Source organism: Serinus canaria, chromosome 5 (genome assembly GCF_022539315.1).
Source record: "Serinus canaria isolate serCan28SL12 chromosome 5, serCan2020, whole genome shotgun sequence".
In the NCBI taxonomy this organism is placed as follows: domain Eukaryota; kingdom Metazoa; phylum Chordata; class Aves; order Passeriformes; family Fringillidae; genus Serinus; species Serinus canaria.
In genome coordinates this window covers 2,936,841-2,953,592 of record NC_066319.1, presented here as the reverse complement: position 1 = coordinate 2,953,592, position 16,752 = coordinate 2,936,841, and the positions used below count along the sequence as shown (strand labels likewise).

The following is a 16,752-nucleotide window of genomic DNA, read 5'->3' as shown; positions in this document are numbered from 1 at the left end:
CTGCTGGCAGCTATGATGTTCAAATTCACAATTCCAGCCCTAGAAAGAGAAATAACAAAGTAGCTCCTTGAGGAAAGCAGCCTAAAATAGCCTGAGCGCTCTGACAGCAGGGCATAAAGCCACAGAAAGTTCATCTTTCTGAAGGTTGTAGAGATCACAAAATATTTTCAATTCAAATTACTATCAGTGATTTTTTTTTTTTTAATTTTATTATTAACTGGAACTTTACAACAGAGTATTCTTAGAAATGTGGTCACTAAAGCCCCTTGCTCAGGGTCACATCCAGAGAGCTTTTGAGTAATCCCCAGGATGAAGATTCCACCTGGGCATTCTGTAAGTGGCCTTATACATGGAATTACCTAATAAGAATGACTCCAATAAAATTCAGCGTGTATTTTCTCCCTATGTGAGCCATTAACTACCATTCCTCTTGAAAAAAGTGCAGCACCACATCTAGGAAGCACACCAGCACGAGGTGCTGAACTTTGCTGCCTTGTGATCACACTGAAACAAATCCATTATTGACAACATGTGTTGGTACAAGAAATACAACTTGAGCACTGCATGCAGAGCAAACCAGATTAGTGCTTTCTTAAGCAACAGCTAAAGCTGTTTCTGGGAGAGGAAAATTTCTAAAGGCAGATGAGGAGGGATGCTTAACTAGAATAGAAGCACTTAATTTCACAAATTCTTTGCTTATTTACCACTTTATCAGCGATTTGATTTGACCAAACCACTAGGATATGTCAAACATTCTCTAATCCACGTGGCAATGCTACAAGTAACTCTTTAGCTGAACTAGCATAGATAAAATCACCTATCACTCTCCAACTCTGATTTCTGGCATCAGGTGGTGTCTTGATTCAGCACAATACCTGAAAACAGCAAACATCTCGGACAAAGATCATCACACAAAAGGCTTCAAGGTTATACATGAAAGGGCCCATTATTGACTAGCTGCTGGTGCTTTTGGTTGTCATGTCAGGGACATTAAAATTTTTAATCTTTGTTCTTTTTCCTTTAGGAGGAACGTGGCAGAGAACATAATTGCTGTTTCTTATGCAAGTCAAGCAAGAGCAGAGGGAAATAAAAAGAGTTTCAATTGATGGCTGCAAGTGAGAATGCTCTTTATTGCTCCATGTAATTCCATAATCTCAGAAATGCAAAGGCACTTTCATAGTAAGGAGCATGGTAAAAGAGGCACAGAAGTTACTAACAGAATAATTATTTCAGTAGATGTAATATCCTTGGAAATTCCTTAAACTTTTACTTTAAAATGTCTGATAGTGTTGTAATGGGCAGTTTGTAAAGCAAACTTGAAGGAAAGAAGTCCCCTGAACAAAGGTCACAAGAGTGTGTTGTTTGAACAGAGATAATGGCTTCATGATTAGGTGATAAAGGTAATTTTCAAAGCTCAACATAAAATTAAATAAATGTTCAAATGACAGCTTGAATGCTAAAGCCTGATTTTTCCCTCACCCCCCCCCCCCCCCCGGTTTGATTTTTGAAACATACGAGTAGTTCCCATGTAAGTAACTCAAATTCTATGTGGTCATGCCTGGCGTTGCAGGGATAAAGAAAAAACACACATTATTTTTTTAGTTTTTACATTTGTACTTCTTGTGAGTCACACACCAGCTCCGGGTTACAACAATCCCCCCTTCTAGTGCACATTTTATAGAAAGAAACCAATACACAGTAATTGTATCAAAGCATAAGCAAGAAAAAAGAGCAAATGTCCACCCAAATCCCAGTTTTTAAGGTGTGGCACACGGGTACTGCAAGAGAATAACCCTTGACTGCTACATGGCTGGTGACACCAAGAAGTGAAGGTCCCTTTGGGGTCAATTTTTTCATTTGAGTTTACAAGCTTTCAGACTTCCCTTTCAGAGGAAAATGCAGAGTTGCATCAAAAGGATTGGAAATCCTGGCTCTAGTATAAAAACCAGTCAAGACGAGGTGGGTTTAAATCCCAGATTCCTGCCTGCAGAACAAAATTATCGTGACCTCTGCAATAAGGTCAGGGCCACCCTTATCACTCTCGACACCCCCCTGACAGGAGGGTGCAGCCCGGTGGGTGTCGGGCTCTGCTCCCAGGGGACAAGGGACAGGACAAGATGTCTTAAGATGCGACAGGAGTTTTTGGTTGGGCGTTAGGAGGAATTTCTCCACGTGAAGGGCGATCAGATATTGGAATGGGGCGCCCAGGCAGGTGCTGGTGACTCACTGTCCCTGAAGGTGTTTAAGGAAAGACTGGACGTGGTGCTCGCTGCCATAGCCACGGCCACTGCCCTATGTTGGTCATAAATTGGACTCGCTGATCTCAGAGGTCTTTTCCAGCCTAGCTGGTTCTGTGATTTTGCAATAAGTGGCACCAGACGGCTGGGACGCTTATCTGGGGGCAATAACACCCCTTGGCCAGGGGCGATCCAAGCGCTCTCCCGCAGCTGCGAGCCCCTCACCGGCTCAGCCATTCACCTTTGATCCCTTTTTTGCCGAGCGGGGGAGCCTCTCCAGCCGGTGTCCAGCCCCGGCCCCGGCCGCGGAGCTCAGCCCGGAGCGCCCGGCCCGAGGCACGGAGAGCGCGGTGTGCTTTAACCGCGAAGCGCGGTGTGTTTTAAATACAACGTGCGCGGTGGGTTCCGAGGAGCGCGGCGGCCGCGGGGACCTCGCGAACGGGCGCCGGAGCGGCGGGCGGGACCCCGTGAGGGGCGCGCGGGGCCCGCGGCCGGCGGGAGAAGGCGCGAGGGGCGCGCGGGGCCCGCGCGGCCCCTGACGGACAGGACGGGACGGGGCGAAGCTGGCGGCAGCGGCGGGTAAATGGGCTCCGCTAAACCGCCTGGAGCCCCCCGCCCGCTCCGCCCCGCGACCCCGCGGCCGTTGGGGCGGGAGGGCGGCAGGGAGGGAGCGAGGGAGGGAACCCGCCAAAGCCCCGGCCCGAGCCCCGCCGGCGCTCGCCCGGCAGCGGGAGGCGGGAGGAGGAGGGAGAGGCAGCGCAGCGCCGCGCTCCCATTGGCCACGCGGGGAGCTGCGCCGGGAGCTGATTGGCTGTCGCCCCCGCCCCACCCGCCCGCGGCGGCTCCGCGCGTTGAATTCAAATCGGCACCGGGAGCGGCCCCGCGCTTCAGCCGGGCCGGGGCGGGCGGCGGCGACAGCGCTGGCTCCTGGGGGCCGCCGGCGCTCCCGGACCGTGGGGTGCGCGGCGGGAGCGGGAGGCCGCAGGGGTAGCTTGTCCCCTGTGTTTAAGCGCGCAGCCGGCAGTGCCGATGGGCGGCGCTAGGCCGTGGCGGGCGGGGCGGGGCGGGGCCGGGGCCGTTGGGCGGCGGGCGCGCGCGGGCCGGGCCGGGAGGCGGCGGGACGAGCCTGGCAGCCGCGGGGAGCAGCGGGAACCGGCCCGTCACGGGGCCCCCATCCAGTGCCTCCCTCCCTCCTCCTGCCCTGCAGAGCCGGCAGGACCTGCGATGCGGAGCGGCGCGGCGGGAGCGGCGGGTGTCGCCTCCTGAGGCGGCGGGAGAATGCGGCCGGCGGGCGGGGAGATGGGGGCCGGCGACAAGGTAATTCCTCCGGTGAGCGAGAGCAGCCGACCCCCGGGGCTGCCGCTTCCCGCGGGGCGGTGACAGCCCCGCTACCCGCGCTCAGCCCGGCTGGGGATGAAACCGCTTGGGTCGGAACGATCGCGCGTAGGAACCGCGGGATGGCAGAAACCGAGCGTATTTTACCTTCGCTTTAATTTCTGTCCTCAACAAGAGTTCCTGGAACTTCATCTCTCACGACCTTTATACACGGTGTCCATGAAGAACACTTCTTCCTCCTGGCTCTCCTCTGCTCTTTGTTTTTCCCTTAGCAGAGGGTGTTTGTGGAGGAGCAGGGATGATGATGTTCGGAGCGTGTTTGTCTCGGGAGTTCTGTGGTGCCGTGACAGTGAAGTTGCGATTGGAAGAGGGTCCCGCGGAGGTGGGGCGGCGCTGTGCCGAGCCCGCTTCCCTCACAATTCCAGGCTGGCCAGCCTGCCCGGAGCCCCGGGCACCTCCCCGAAAGGGGCTCCGGGACCACCACAGACCCCAGACCCATTTCTTGGAGGGCTTTGCGGGGCAGACCGCGCATGCGCGGGGACGCGGCGCGAAAAGTAAAGGAGGCAAAAGGAGGGAAACTACGGGGGAGCGGATCGGTGCCTGATCCCGCCCGCCCGGGCACCCCTTTCCTTCTCTTTCCCGTCCTTATCTTCTCCTCTCATGGTCTGTCTCGGCATGTCCGGCGAGCACATTCCACCCCTTACTCCGCTCCGAAGTTTGTTAAAGTTCACTGTGAAAATTAAGAGCTTGTTAGCCAACACTTCCATGACTACAAATAACCAGGCTGGTCGCCGGAATTGAGGCGAATAGATTATAAAGGATAAGAGTTTCCCTGACATGCAGGCTGGTGTCTATTCAGCTCAACAAGCATTTATAAGCAACATCATCCCGCTCCCGGGTCATTACATGTTTCAGCTATTATTTATAGCTCTTTGCCATGGATTAACGTATGTTCTGATTGTATTTGCCTCAGAGGAAGGAAAAGGAAAATTACCCGAGGAATAAATGCCAGGGGACCCGAGCCTTAAGCTACAGGCACAGAAATGGTTTCAGGGAAGGGACTCATTGGTTCAGAGTAGGACTGGAACCCTTGACTCAGAGCTACCCAAAAAATGCAATGAATCTCTATCCCTCTTTGACTATTATTGCTAACAGGATCATGGTACGCTTGGGTTTTAATATCACCGTTGTTCTTTTCATTGATATGTAGGAAAATGAGCACTCTGATTCATGCAAAAATGTACTGAAAACCCCTTTGAAACAAGCGCCTACCTCACAGTTGGTACTGACAGAGAGACAGCCTGACTGTCAGCCTCTAACCACACCCCCAAAACCGAAGGAAACCCCTCCAGCAGATCCATGGACACCTACTTCCAACCTGAAAATGCTGATTAGTGCAGCCAGTCCTGAGATTAGGAGCAGAGAACAGAGAAGGCAACTGTCAGACAGTTCAAGTGAGGTCCTACAGACAAAACACTGTTTGCAGGTATGTTGTAAAGTTGTCTGTATTTCTTTTCTCTTTTTTTCCTCTTTTTTTTTTTTTTTTTGGTTAAGTTAGCTGAAGACTGTTTATTCAGTATAAAAATTATGCATTGACACAGCACATCTTTTTTTAAAGTTTTGGTTTTGGAGCATTTACCAAATATAAGTAATGATATTGACTAGCTACATTCAGCAGGTAATATTCTGGTTTTATTTCAGAGCTGCTGAGGACAAAGGGAGAACACTGGCCCTTTGACAGTGCTCACTGTGAAATATCTGTGCTTACATGTTGACAAAAACCTCACAATCTCTTTTCCTTATTCCCATGTAGGAGCACTTATTGGGGGATGAATATGAAAAATCTCAGCCAAGTCGCAAAGAGAAAAGTCTCGGATTACTGTGTCATAAATTCTTAGCTCGGTATCCTGATTACCCCAGCCCTTCACTGAAAAGTTACATTTGCCTTGATGAAGTCACTGAAGAGCTACGTAAGTTGCTGTTCATCTTATGAAATATTTCTTCATGCAAATTTACCAATAACCTGCCATTTTTGTTCGTATATTTTTGCTCCATACAATTTTGGATGCTTACTCTGTTCTCAAATTTATTTAAACCCAGTTTTAAACTGCTGATTCCCAGAGCAATTCTTTTAGAATGCTGATGTTTCCTCGGTGAATTGAACTGAGAAACTCTGAATTCTGTTCCATATTGAACATCTAAATTATTGCTTATACCACAAATAACCAGTTGCAGGTTTTTCATTCAGAGATGATACCTAAGATTAGTGGTTAGATTTTTGCAGCAGGAACTAGCATTTCTCAAACTGAGCCCACAGCTTCCTGTCCAGTCATGACATCAAAGCAAGAATCTTCTTTCTGTTCTTGATGGTATAATAACTTTCTCATTCTGTATCATTATTTTTATGTTGCACTGATAATTTCTGCAGAGTCCACATTTCTAACATCAAGCTGAAGCTTTTTTAAATCAAAAAAAGTTATGGAGTTACAGTATTCTACAGCTTATATATGGATAATTGTTTTATAATTTTAAAGCTGTATGATTTACATTTTTGTATACTTTGTACAAAAGGACATATATTTTAGGAAATGTCTGGTCAAAACCAAGAGTTTATCAGACAAATGAGAAGAGAGTGCTAATAAAATGACATGTAAAAAGAAGTTATAATACATTTTCCTACCGTGAGTTTCTAAGGTTGTTTAAGGACACAATCTAGAATCAGAGCAGTGAATAATTAAAAATGCTCTGTTTTTTCTAAAGCTGGATTGAAACCCATGTAATGGCTCTTCTGGCAACAGTAAGTTTTATTTCTTAAGGAATGCTAAAAGCCAAGTATAACTCTGGAACAGCAAGTCCTTGCATAAATGAAGCAAGGACTTGCTTTTGTTTTCCTCGCTGGCAAGACCTGGGAGGGCTATTTTCAGTTTATGCTGTGGAATTGGCAAAAATGATTTGGAGGTATACTATATTTGGAGGACTCTGTGCTGCAGGTAATGCATGAGTGCACATGTGTTCCATGGCAGAGCTGTCAGGTTCCCCTTTCCCCCTGCAGATGTGGAGCGCAGGCGCATCTATGACATTGTGAACGTGCTGGAGAGCCTGCACATGGTGAGCCGCCTGGCCAGGAACAGATACGTCTGGCACGGGCGCCACAACCTCCCCCAGACCCTGCAGGCCCTGAAAAGGGTGGGGGAAGAGAACAAATACATACAGCAAATCCAGATGATCAAGAGAAGAGAGTACGAGCATGAATTTGATCCTGACGGTGAAAGGAATGAAGAAATGGCAAGTTCTTTTGGCTCAAGTGAGCAGTCAGAAATGTCTTTTGTCGAGCTCCCAGGAGTGGAATTTCGTGCTGGTAATAATTCCCTATAATGACAAGAATAATATGTACTTAAAATGATAAATTTCTATGAACACGGAAAAAACCCAGTTATTAGCCTTTACTTTTTTTTTGAGGCGGTGCTGCCCCAAAGGCACCACAACTGTTTGTAGTGAGAAAAAGTGCTCTGCACTCTTTCACTTGTCTTATTCATTCAGTTCTTGTAATTTGTTTCTACGTCAGGTGAAACTATCAAATACACCAACATTTAATTCAATTGCCATTACCACTGAATTGTTATAGAAACCAGAAGTTACTACTGAATGTTAAAGAAAATTGAGGCATAAATTACTCATTTTGTTTTATTAATTTAGCTTTGATTTATGGAAGAAATTTTAATTAAGGGTTAAGCATCTTTAAGAGTACAAGTTGTCAGACAATGGGAAATGTATATATGGGAGACATCACTGTCTCTTCTTTGAAGTTAGACTTGGTATCCACCCAGTCATCTGTTTATTGTCACATAGAAACATGATTCTGGAGTCAGCATTGGCCCTAGTCTCTGTGTTATTCTTACAATTATTATTACTGACCAATTTCTTCAGTGTTTTATGTTTGTAGCTGGTGTGTCGCTGAATACTTTAATCCTTTTTCCTGTCTGCTGCAGCATCAGTGAATGGCAGGAAATACAAGTCCTTGCGAGTGATGAGTCAGAAATTTGTGATGCTGTTTCTTGTATCAACACCTCAAATAGTGAGCCTTGAAGTTGCTGCTAAAATCCTGATTGGAGAAGATCAGTTAGAAGACTTAGATAAAAGCAAGTTTAAAAGTAAGTACAACAGCAAGTGTAAGCTAAATTAATTATCCCAGTACTACTTCATATAGGGAAAAATACTGTCTTATTTTTCCTGCCACAAATGTTTATTTGAGCCTCCAAAAACTCACTAAACACCTTCTGCAGTTTATAATTTTTGTATGGCTATTGATGCATAATGCCCACCTGAGAGGAAAACCCATTAAATCCTCCCTCCTGAGGTACTGTCACAAGCCTCCATATTAGTAACAATTTCTCTTTCCTCAAGCAGCCTGCCAAAGTTTTCAGCATCATTTCACCAACGATGCCCCAGAATCATGCAAAATTTTTCTTCTGGCCCCACAACTAACTTGGCAGAAATCTAAAGAAATTCTGTAAAAGTCCTGTGACCAACTTGCATGTCAGAGGAAGTGAAACTCTTTGCCCTAACTGCCAATTATTTCTTCATTCTTTTTACCCTTCTCTCAGTTCCCTGCACCCTTCCTCCCCTTCCTCTCCATTCAAATGAATGGTATTTCCAGGTCTAGGTCAGTAGACATCTAATAATTAAAAATGTGCTGCTTTTGAGGGATAGTTTTGTGTTTCACTGAAAATTAGATTCTTCCTTAATTCTCAGAGTCTTTTGCTTGTTTGGGTTATTTTTTGTTTTGGTTTTGAGGTTTTTTTGGTGGAATCGTGTCTATGTGAATACTGATCCTTGCTGGTTTCAGTTCATTATTTCCTTTCCACTGCCTCACAGCAACACAGAGAGGGTAGGTGGCTACCCAGTAGGGTTTTTTACTTGCTTTTATTCTTCCATAAGAAGAGCCTGTCTCACAATAAAAGCATTTTCAAGGCGTTCCATCTGTCAACCTGTATTTCAAGTATCAATCCCATGTTTTACCATGTTCTTGGTTATGATGCCAAAAATTCCATGACCTAAGCACATTCACTTTGCTCTAGAACTCACTTGTAGTTTGACTTCTTCCTGAAACTTTTCCCAAATAGCTCAACCTAGAGACAGGGAAGATATGCAGGATGATTATCCTGTTGGATTTGAGTGTGTCTCTTCCCTCCAGTTCCCACGTTTGCCATTGCATGTGTGTACCTGCCTTTTAATCTACTTATATTTACTACAGGATTTGTGTAGGTTTGATCATTGCACAGAAATTAACTTGTTTTGAAAATGTCCTTTTTTCCATATTTAGCATAATAAACTTTGCAGTGTCTTCTAGATCTGTATCTATGTTTTCTATTTTACATATAAACTTTGTATCACACTATTATTTCATTGTATAAATACCTGTTCCACAAAATTGTTCTTTTGATTTTTTTAAAAGCTTTTTCCTTTTAGCTGCTTAAAGGGTGTTACAACATTTCTTTATCTGATACATGCTACTCGTTAATTGCAGTTGCTACACTCTCCATTTATTTCTTTTATTTCAGCCAAAATTAGAAGACTTTATGACATAGCAAATGTTCTCAGCAGCCTTAAGCTTATCAAAAAAGTTCATGTTACAGAGGAGAGAGGTAGAAAACCAGCATTCAAGTGGACAGGACCTGAGGTCTTGCCAAATACTCAGGGTAGGTGCATGTGTAATTTCCTTTTGTTCTGCTGATGATATTGATTGTTTTTTTCATTTTCTCTACTAGAAATGTTTGACCAAAACACAGAATAACTAAGCAGAAAATCTTTTACTAGTCACATTGCTGTCCTTATCAGCCCAGCAACCAGTATCTATTTGCACACAGTGGATGTTCAGCTACTGAGATTCTTGAATTTACATGTTTGCTGCTGTTGGTACTTCAAGAATTATAAGCCAGATTCAAATAATTGCTTTTAATTACTGAATCTGCATATGATATATATTTTCTTCTTTTTTTCTGTTTTTCAGATATAAAACTTGAAGCAACTTCTACAACCTGTTCCCCACCTATTTCAGAATCCATCACTTCCAAAGAGCAATGCTCAAAAGCCCTTTTTCCTTCAAAAGGAAAGCAAAACTTCACTCGGCATTCATCTCTAATAAAATTAGTTAAGAGTATAGAGAATGACAGAAGGAAGATCCAGTCTGCTCCAACCAGCCCAGTTAAAATAAGTGCCAGTACGTATCTTTTCATCATTTTTCTTTTAGAAGCTTCTTTTTCTTTGTTTTTAAGTCAGATGTAGTCTTGCGTTAAATATTTGGGCTTGCCCTCTTCTCACAGGACAGGTAGATGTGTGGGTGGTGCCTCCTTTCAAAAAATACATCTTAAGAGCTGTCAAAAATGCAGAAATGGCTACAAACCTTCTGTTTGTCTAGAATCACTGAATATTGGATCTTCTCTGAACCTGCTTTGTTGTAGAAACCCTGCTTTGGGTCATACTATCTAAGCAGTTCTGTATTCCAAAACATGGCCAGAAAATTACCTGGGTGTTCATGTTCTTCCTAGGGATCCTCTCTGGGGCCTTTAAAATTGGTTTGATGTAAGCTGATGTCCAGCTGATCAAAGCAAATCTGAGCTGAGTTTTAGGATAAGTTATCTCATTAAATGTTACATGACATAATGCAGTCTCCTCAAGTTAAAGTTAAATTTTTACTTTGAATTGATGAACTCACTGTTTTGATTTGTTGTTCTTCTCCTCCAACCAGGTACTTATCAAAGTTTACCAGTTTTCCCAAATACAATAGCTCAGTTTCCAGCAATCACTAAACATCAGCTGGAAGGACAATCCAAGTAAGTTTGCACAAGTTTACAGGTGAGAACAAGTTAAAGTTATGCTCAGTTTGAGTGGGGCAAGAGCCTGTAAAAACCAATAACCTTGAGTACTGCAGCCTAGTTTTTCATTTACTTTCTCTTTAGTGGATTGGGAAGTACAGGTTTGTGGTAAGTCTTTGTATTACAGAAGATAATATCATGTATGACAGAAGATAATTTGTCAGAACATTCATTTCTGCATAAAGGAATTAAAACACATTTGGGATTTTTTTGTTTGTTTTTTTTTGCTGAAGGACAGCAGAAGAGATGCAAATGAAATGTGCCCTGTCCTCGCCTGAGGCTGTCCCCAAGCCTGAGCCCTCTCAGCAGCCAGCTCTGAGCCAGCCCCTTGGGGTGTGCCCTGCAAGCCACAGCTCCATGTCACCAGTCATCCTACCTCACCCTCAGTCTGGGGTTTCATATGCAATCTATCTGCACCCTTCCCAAGCCCACACGGTGACAACCTACAGCCCAGGCTTCATGTTGCAGCCTTTGCCATGTGCTAACGTAACTGGAATTAAGAGTAGTAATTCAAAAATATTAAATAAAATAACCACTGAGGAAGGGGACGCTCAGAGAGGTCTGGATGAGCCTACAAAATCCTTGGCATCTGAAGAAAGACCTGAAACGAAATCAGAAACTTCATCTCAGCAGTGCCTGAAAAGATCACAAGCACTACCAGAGAGTAATTTAATTAAAAGGCGTAAAAGCGATGAGGAAAGCCTTGATACTTCTTTGGTAAGTTAAATTAGTTTTAAAATGCCATTTCATGGCTTAGTGATGTTGCCACCTACTCATTTTCAAAGTGGTGTAGGAGCCTGCCAGTGAGTGTAGGCGTTTTAAATAACATCAGGCTTGAAGAGATGGTGTTGCATTTGCTCTGCCTGCTGATGCTTGAGGGGCTGGGATTTGTATCCAAGAAGACAAAGTGTACAGGTGTAGTGAAAATAAAGCAGCTCACAAAAACACTCTGTCAAAACTTAGCTACTGATTAATGATTTTGTAGTAGGTCAGGTTGAGAGCAAGGCTGGAAGCAAGAGATCTTCAAGGTCCCTTGCATTCTAGGATTCTGTAAACTTGCTGGCATCCATTCTTGGCTTTAGAGATGTTAGGAGGGAAAGTGGATGTATAAAAGTCACTGGACAGGGAACATCCCAAAATCCTGATGCCTTCTAAATATTTCCACCCAGTATTGGTTTGCTGTAGGCATAATAGAACAGCACATGAAGAGAATAAGAGGTTCAGATAAACTTGATGTATATGGAGAGATTGGGACTGGATTGCTCTCTACTCCTCAGCTGCTGATTGTTTTAGCATCTTTGTAAATTCTAAATCTGCTGTAAATTTGGCTTGCTGGAATAGTCCTCATATGTTATGGGTGTGTTATGACAGCACATGATATCCAACATCCACTAGCTGGGAAAAAGAAAGATGTGATAACATGGGCCTGGCTGTCCTAGCAACCAGAAATTTTTGTAGCACAAACTTGGGAATGAAGAGGAAGTAAAAAGCTTTCTTTCCAGTTTTTAAGAATGTATAACTATCATTGTAGGGCTCTAATTGAGATTGTTAATCCTTACAACACCTGCCTTTCTTTTTGTATGTGCTTTTTTCAAAGGGAGAATCCACTAAGAACGAAAAACCACCTTCCAATAGCTCACAAACTAATCATGAAATAGACAATGTCCAGGAAGAGAGACAGAATGAAACCAAAACAGTAGATCAAAACATTGCAAGTTGCTGTGACCAATGTACAAAAGAAAATATTCCAGAAGATGAAGATAAAATCAAAACAGAACAAGACATACCTGTGGCATTTGCCATTCCTGCTCCTGAGGTAAGATTTGTCTTGCCATTCCCTGGGAAAACACTACTTGGAGTCTGCAGAAGAAACAAAAACTAATCCATTGGTTGTCTTGGCTGAATCCATTTCAGTGTGCTTTTAAAACCTTATTTTGTAGGAATGTAGGATTTCTGTTCCTGCATTGAGTACACAAAAAAGAGGACACAAAGAGGCTTTAAGGCTTCCATTGGAATGAAGGTCACACACTAAGGAGCTGAGGGCAATAATTGAGATCCCTTACCTCCCCCATCCTTTCTTTGCATACACTTACTGTCAAATGCTTTGAAACAGAATCACATGAAACTCTCTTCATCAGTGAAATTCAGTATTCTGCAGTTAAGACTGATTGCTGTAGAGAACCTGAACAGTTCTGTTGACAAAAACAGAATATGTAAATGCAAAAGTTTTGTCACCCAATATTTGTTTTATGAAAAATACAATCCAAGAATGAGGTGATGTGATGATTTACTGCGTCCAGAATGTTTCTTCTGGAAAAATAGTATTCAGTATCAGGGTTTCTTTTCCATCTGGTCAAATTGCATTGTGTTAATCCCAGGTGGATTTCCAGTTCCCCACAAGAGTATGAGCTGGAAATGGAGCCAGCTGACTTCTGTGTGGTTTTAATTGAAAGAGCATGTCCTTGAGGCTGTTGTGTCTCATTTCAGACAGAAAGTAGTGCAGGCATGGGATATGGCATCCTGGGGACATGGAGGATAAAGACTAAGGCGAGGGAGGGTTGCAGTTTTGGAGAAAACTTATGGGGTTTGTTTAGTACATGTCTGGGCTAAAGTTGTGCTGTCTCTTTCTTTCTCTTAGACTTTTTTTCCCTCTGGTTATCTTATTCCTCTGACTCACTGCACCCATGGCAACAAGGCAGAGTGCTCCACTAAAGAGAAGGCTGGGGTGTGTTCTCTGCAGCACACAGCCTACAGCTCTCCCATCACTGGTGAGTGTCCAGGGAAACAAGCACAGGGTTCAGCTCAAGGGGCCAGGGCCAGCTTGTCCTAATTCCTTTCAACACTTGATGTTTCTGTTCCAGGTGTCATTCCAATGCCAACCTCAGAACTGAAGACAGTCAATATTCCTGCTTTTCATATAACACCCTTGAACATCATGCTGTCACCAAATTCCATAGCTGCTGCACCTGTACTGAGCAACTCCTGCCTCAATTCGAGCAGTACCAGCTCTGCCCCAAATCCAAGCTCTTCAGCTCTAAACTTCATGCTGCAACACATAGGACTAATACCTGCTGGTGTGCAAGTTCCTGCAAATCCTGTTCTACAGCACATGCCAGTCTCTTCCCAATCAGAAAATATCAGCCATAGCTCAGGGAGCACAAACGTGCAAGAAGGGAAGGTGAGTTAAAACATGCTGCAACTCCACCATGGTGGGTTGAATGGGAAGTGCAGTGCAGTAATTCCCTTACAGCAGCTTCCAATTTATAAATAAACATTTCTTTTTGATCTTTAGAAATCAGCACTGCCCAAAAAGAGCTAGCAATGAAGGCCAGCCTAAGTACAGTAGAAATGAGAGGTTAGCAAGGAAGATAAGTGACTTATTTGTGGTGGAAGTGGAGCCAGCTGGAAGATGACAAGATATGAAGAAACAACTGTTTTAGAGGGAGGATTTTACATATCTGAGAGATATTTTAATAATCAGAAACTGATATTGTGCTTATTAAAAAATTGTTCCCTTGTTATTTTCTTTCCTTCTTGTTACTTCCCTAATCTACCCTCAAGTTCTTCTGTTTAATAATAGCTATTCTTTTAATAGGATAGCACTGTACAGGATTTTAAATATTTTTTTCCCCCACAGGAAGTTTCTCTGTATATTTTATGTATTACTGTATTGCCTAATATCTCTTTGTGTTAAAAAAGAAGGGGATTAGAAAAACCATATTTTCATGTATTTATATATATATAAAGGAATGCAAGTATATGCTTCTCAGTAAAAAGTTCAGTTTTTAAATTTCAGGGGAAAAAAAAAGTTTGCTAACATCCTGCAGAAACTTAGAAGTAGGATTTACTTTTTATTCCCCCATAAATGAAAATAACTTTCTCTTTTCTCTTCAGTTCCTTCAGCCAAAGGAACCTCAGGAGACTCAGGCAGTTACAGAGAACTTTTTCCGCACGCCAGGAGGGCCAAACACAGAACCTGCACTGTCTTCAAACTCAGATGGTACCCAGAGAACCTCTCAAGGAACTCTATATATTCCTCAACGAAAACTTGAAGTTTCAGAAGACTAATTTTGGGATAGGGAATTTCTGATTGTGTTAGCAGGCAAAATTGCTGGTAACACACTGCACACATCTGGCATTGTATGATGGACAATGGTTTGGACATGTATTGCCATGACCTCAATGCTGGAATAGCCTTAATTGATGCTTTAGAAAATAAAACTGACTCTTAAGGAGAAAGTTAATGCCTAATGATTTTTTCCAAAAGGCTTACCTGAAGTATTTTAACAGCAAAGTTATGTATCTAGTGGGGTTTTTTGTGAGTGTGTGTTGATTTCTTCTATGCAAAGTAAGCTGAAATTGTCTTTGTACAGAAAGGTACAGTCTATCAGTCAGTACATATTTTGCACCAAAAAAAAAAGTACTGTGAGTGTGTAAATATTTTATGTCTTAGCAAAAAGGCCACAGGTAAAATGTTTTGCTTGTCTGTTTAATAATGCTCTTTTGTAAAGTTAGCAAGAAGCACAAAAAAACTCCCAAATTTCTTAATCAATTTTTATATAAGTTAAGAATTATTTATACTGTATTTTAAAATTGATTTGTTCAGATTAAACTTACATAAAACTCTACAGTGACTTTTTCTGTTTGATCAGATTAGATAACCTAAGTTACACATTGCATATATTGCATATTTGCTGGCATCTCTTAATTCTTTTTTTTTGTCAGGCAGGGGTTGCTGTGTTCTGAAGCAAGGGGGAAAAAATTAAGTTTTGTGAAAAAGTGAATTAAGTAACTCAATGTAACTTCTGAACTCTTATCAGTAGATATTACAACACCTAAAACCAAGTCAGAACAAAAAAGGATGGAAGATATCACCCTGGAGCATTCAGGAACACGTGTCCAAATGTCACAGAAGTTTCAAACAGGTTCAGTCAAACCATTTGAATTTAAATATGTGCAGCCATGTCTCATATACACTGGAGGGAGAAAGATGAAGGCTCCTCATACAGTTCACACTCAGATAACAAGTAATAGCTGATAAATTGAATAAAAATACAGAGTATCTGCCTTCCCAGGTGCAATGTGCCTGGTAGACAACCTGGCATAGAAGAAATGGTAGCAAAGCCCAAGATTCAGGCTTGGACTGCACAAAAAAAACTATAATTAAAAGAGCTACCACAGTAAAACAAACTCATCTGCTCTTTAATATTGCAAAGTTCTAATAAAAATACACCTGACAGAATATTTCCCTATTGAAATATTCCTAAATGAGGGGGAAAGAAGAATAATAGCTGGAAGAGGGAAGACTTCTCACTAGAGCACAATCTCACTAGATTTTTCTTTTCCAACAAGATAACTGATCTTCCTTACACCTGCTATCAACTTTATTCTGGAAATATGAAGGCAAAGGTTTTAGAAACTTGCATTACTCAGTGGAAACAAACTTCACCCCTTTCATTTTTGGGCACCACAACTGACAGACTAAGAAACTACATTAATTAGGCTTGGTGAAACGGTCTTGTCACACACAGTGCTGAGAAAGCTGAGCATATTTTGGAAAGCTGAGCACGTTTTCTGACTTTCTGTCCAGTATCCCTTGGCTCCTGACACACAGCAGTTGCTTTTTTCACAAGCACTTTTCTTCCTGTGTGCTGGTTTTGCAGGCTGAAAAGCTGCTGCTTTCTCAGCTCTGAGGGTCTCCTGCCCCAGCAGACCTGCATTTCTCTCTCAGCTTTCTCTCCAGCCCACTGCTCTTCCTACCTTGCCTCACCTCCCCTGGAGATGCCCAGAGTGCCTGATGTGCTCTGGGAAGTCCCTCTGATCCCCAGGCTGGCTTTGCTTTGGAGTTGCTATATTCCACCTCTCAGGGCAGGGTTTTTTAATCCCTTCCACTGATTTATAGAAAACAACTTTCTCACTCCAGTTCATGCATATACAATTCCAGTTGCATAGCTTGAGTCTTTTGTTCCAATCCCAGGTGCTGCTAGCCACAGTTACCCTGGAATGACAGGTAATCCCAAGTAACCTGTATTGATCCAGCTGTTCCTTGGAGCTGTAAAGAGCCTTCCAACAATCCTTAGAGGGGCACACAGCAGCACAGAAATCAGGCAGCACCCAACACCAGGAAAACTAAAAGTTCATCACCTGATTTTTTCCCTAAAATCCTCTGCCAAAACCAAAAGGAAAATACTTACATTTTGGGGCAAAACTTTTTTCATAGAGTTCTCTGCAGTTGGTTATGGTGCAAATCCATCCAAGTGCATGATCTATAAAATATGAGTGAACATCACAGAAGGTTCATCCCT

General features: G+C 43.0%; 1 protein-coding gene across 1 annotated transcript; it reads left to right on the top strand.

Moving 5' to 3' along the window:
* Positions 1-3,332: 3,332 nt before the first annotated feature.
* Positions 3,333-15,073, top strand: E2F8 (E2F transcription factor 8). The gene is made up of 13 exons (XM_009098723.4): positions 3,333-3,554; positions 4,783-5,058; positions 5,386-5,542; positions 6,625-6,930; positions 7,562-7,723; positions 9,134-9,271; positions 9,583-9,792; positions 10,321-10,405; positions 10,681-11,164; positions 12,045-12,263; positions 13,086-13,215; positions 13,309-13,625; positions 14,342-15,073. Exons 1-13 carry the CDS (start codon positions 3,516-3,518, stop codon positions 14,513-14,515), a joined length of 2,697 nt encoding a protein of 898 aa, XP_009096971.3. The 5' UTR covers positions 3,333-3,515; the 3' UTR covers positions 14,516-15,073.
* The last annotated feature ends 1,679 nt before the right edge of the window (positions 15,074-16,752 follow it).

What these genes read in the sequence shown, in the direction of transcription:
- E2F8 (XM_009098723.4), top strand. Translation starts at nt 3,516, where the DNA reads ATGCGGCCGGCGGGCGGGGAGATGGGGGCCGGCGACAAG. An exon ending in CTACAGCTCTCCCATCACTG is followed by an intron (nt 13,216 to 13,308) that starts GTGAGTGTCCAG and finishes TTTCTGTTCCAG; the next exon opens with GTGTCATTCCAATGCCAACC. An exon ending in CAAACGTGCAAGAAGGGAAG is followed by an intron (nt 13,626 to 14,341) that starts GTGAGTTAAAAC and finishes TTTTCTCTTCAG; the next exon opens with TTCCTTCAGCCAAAGGAACC.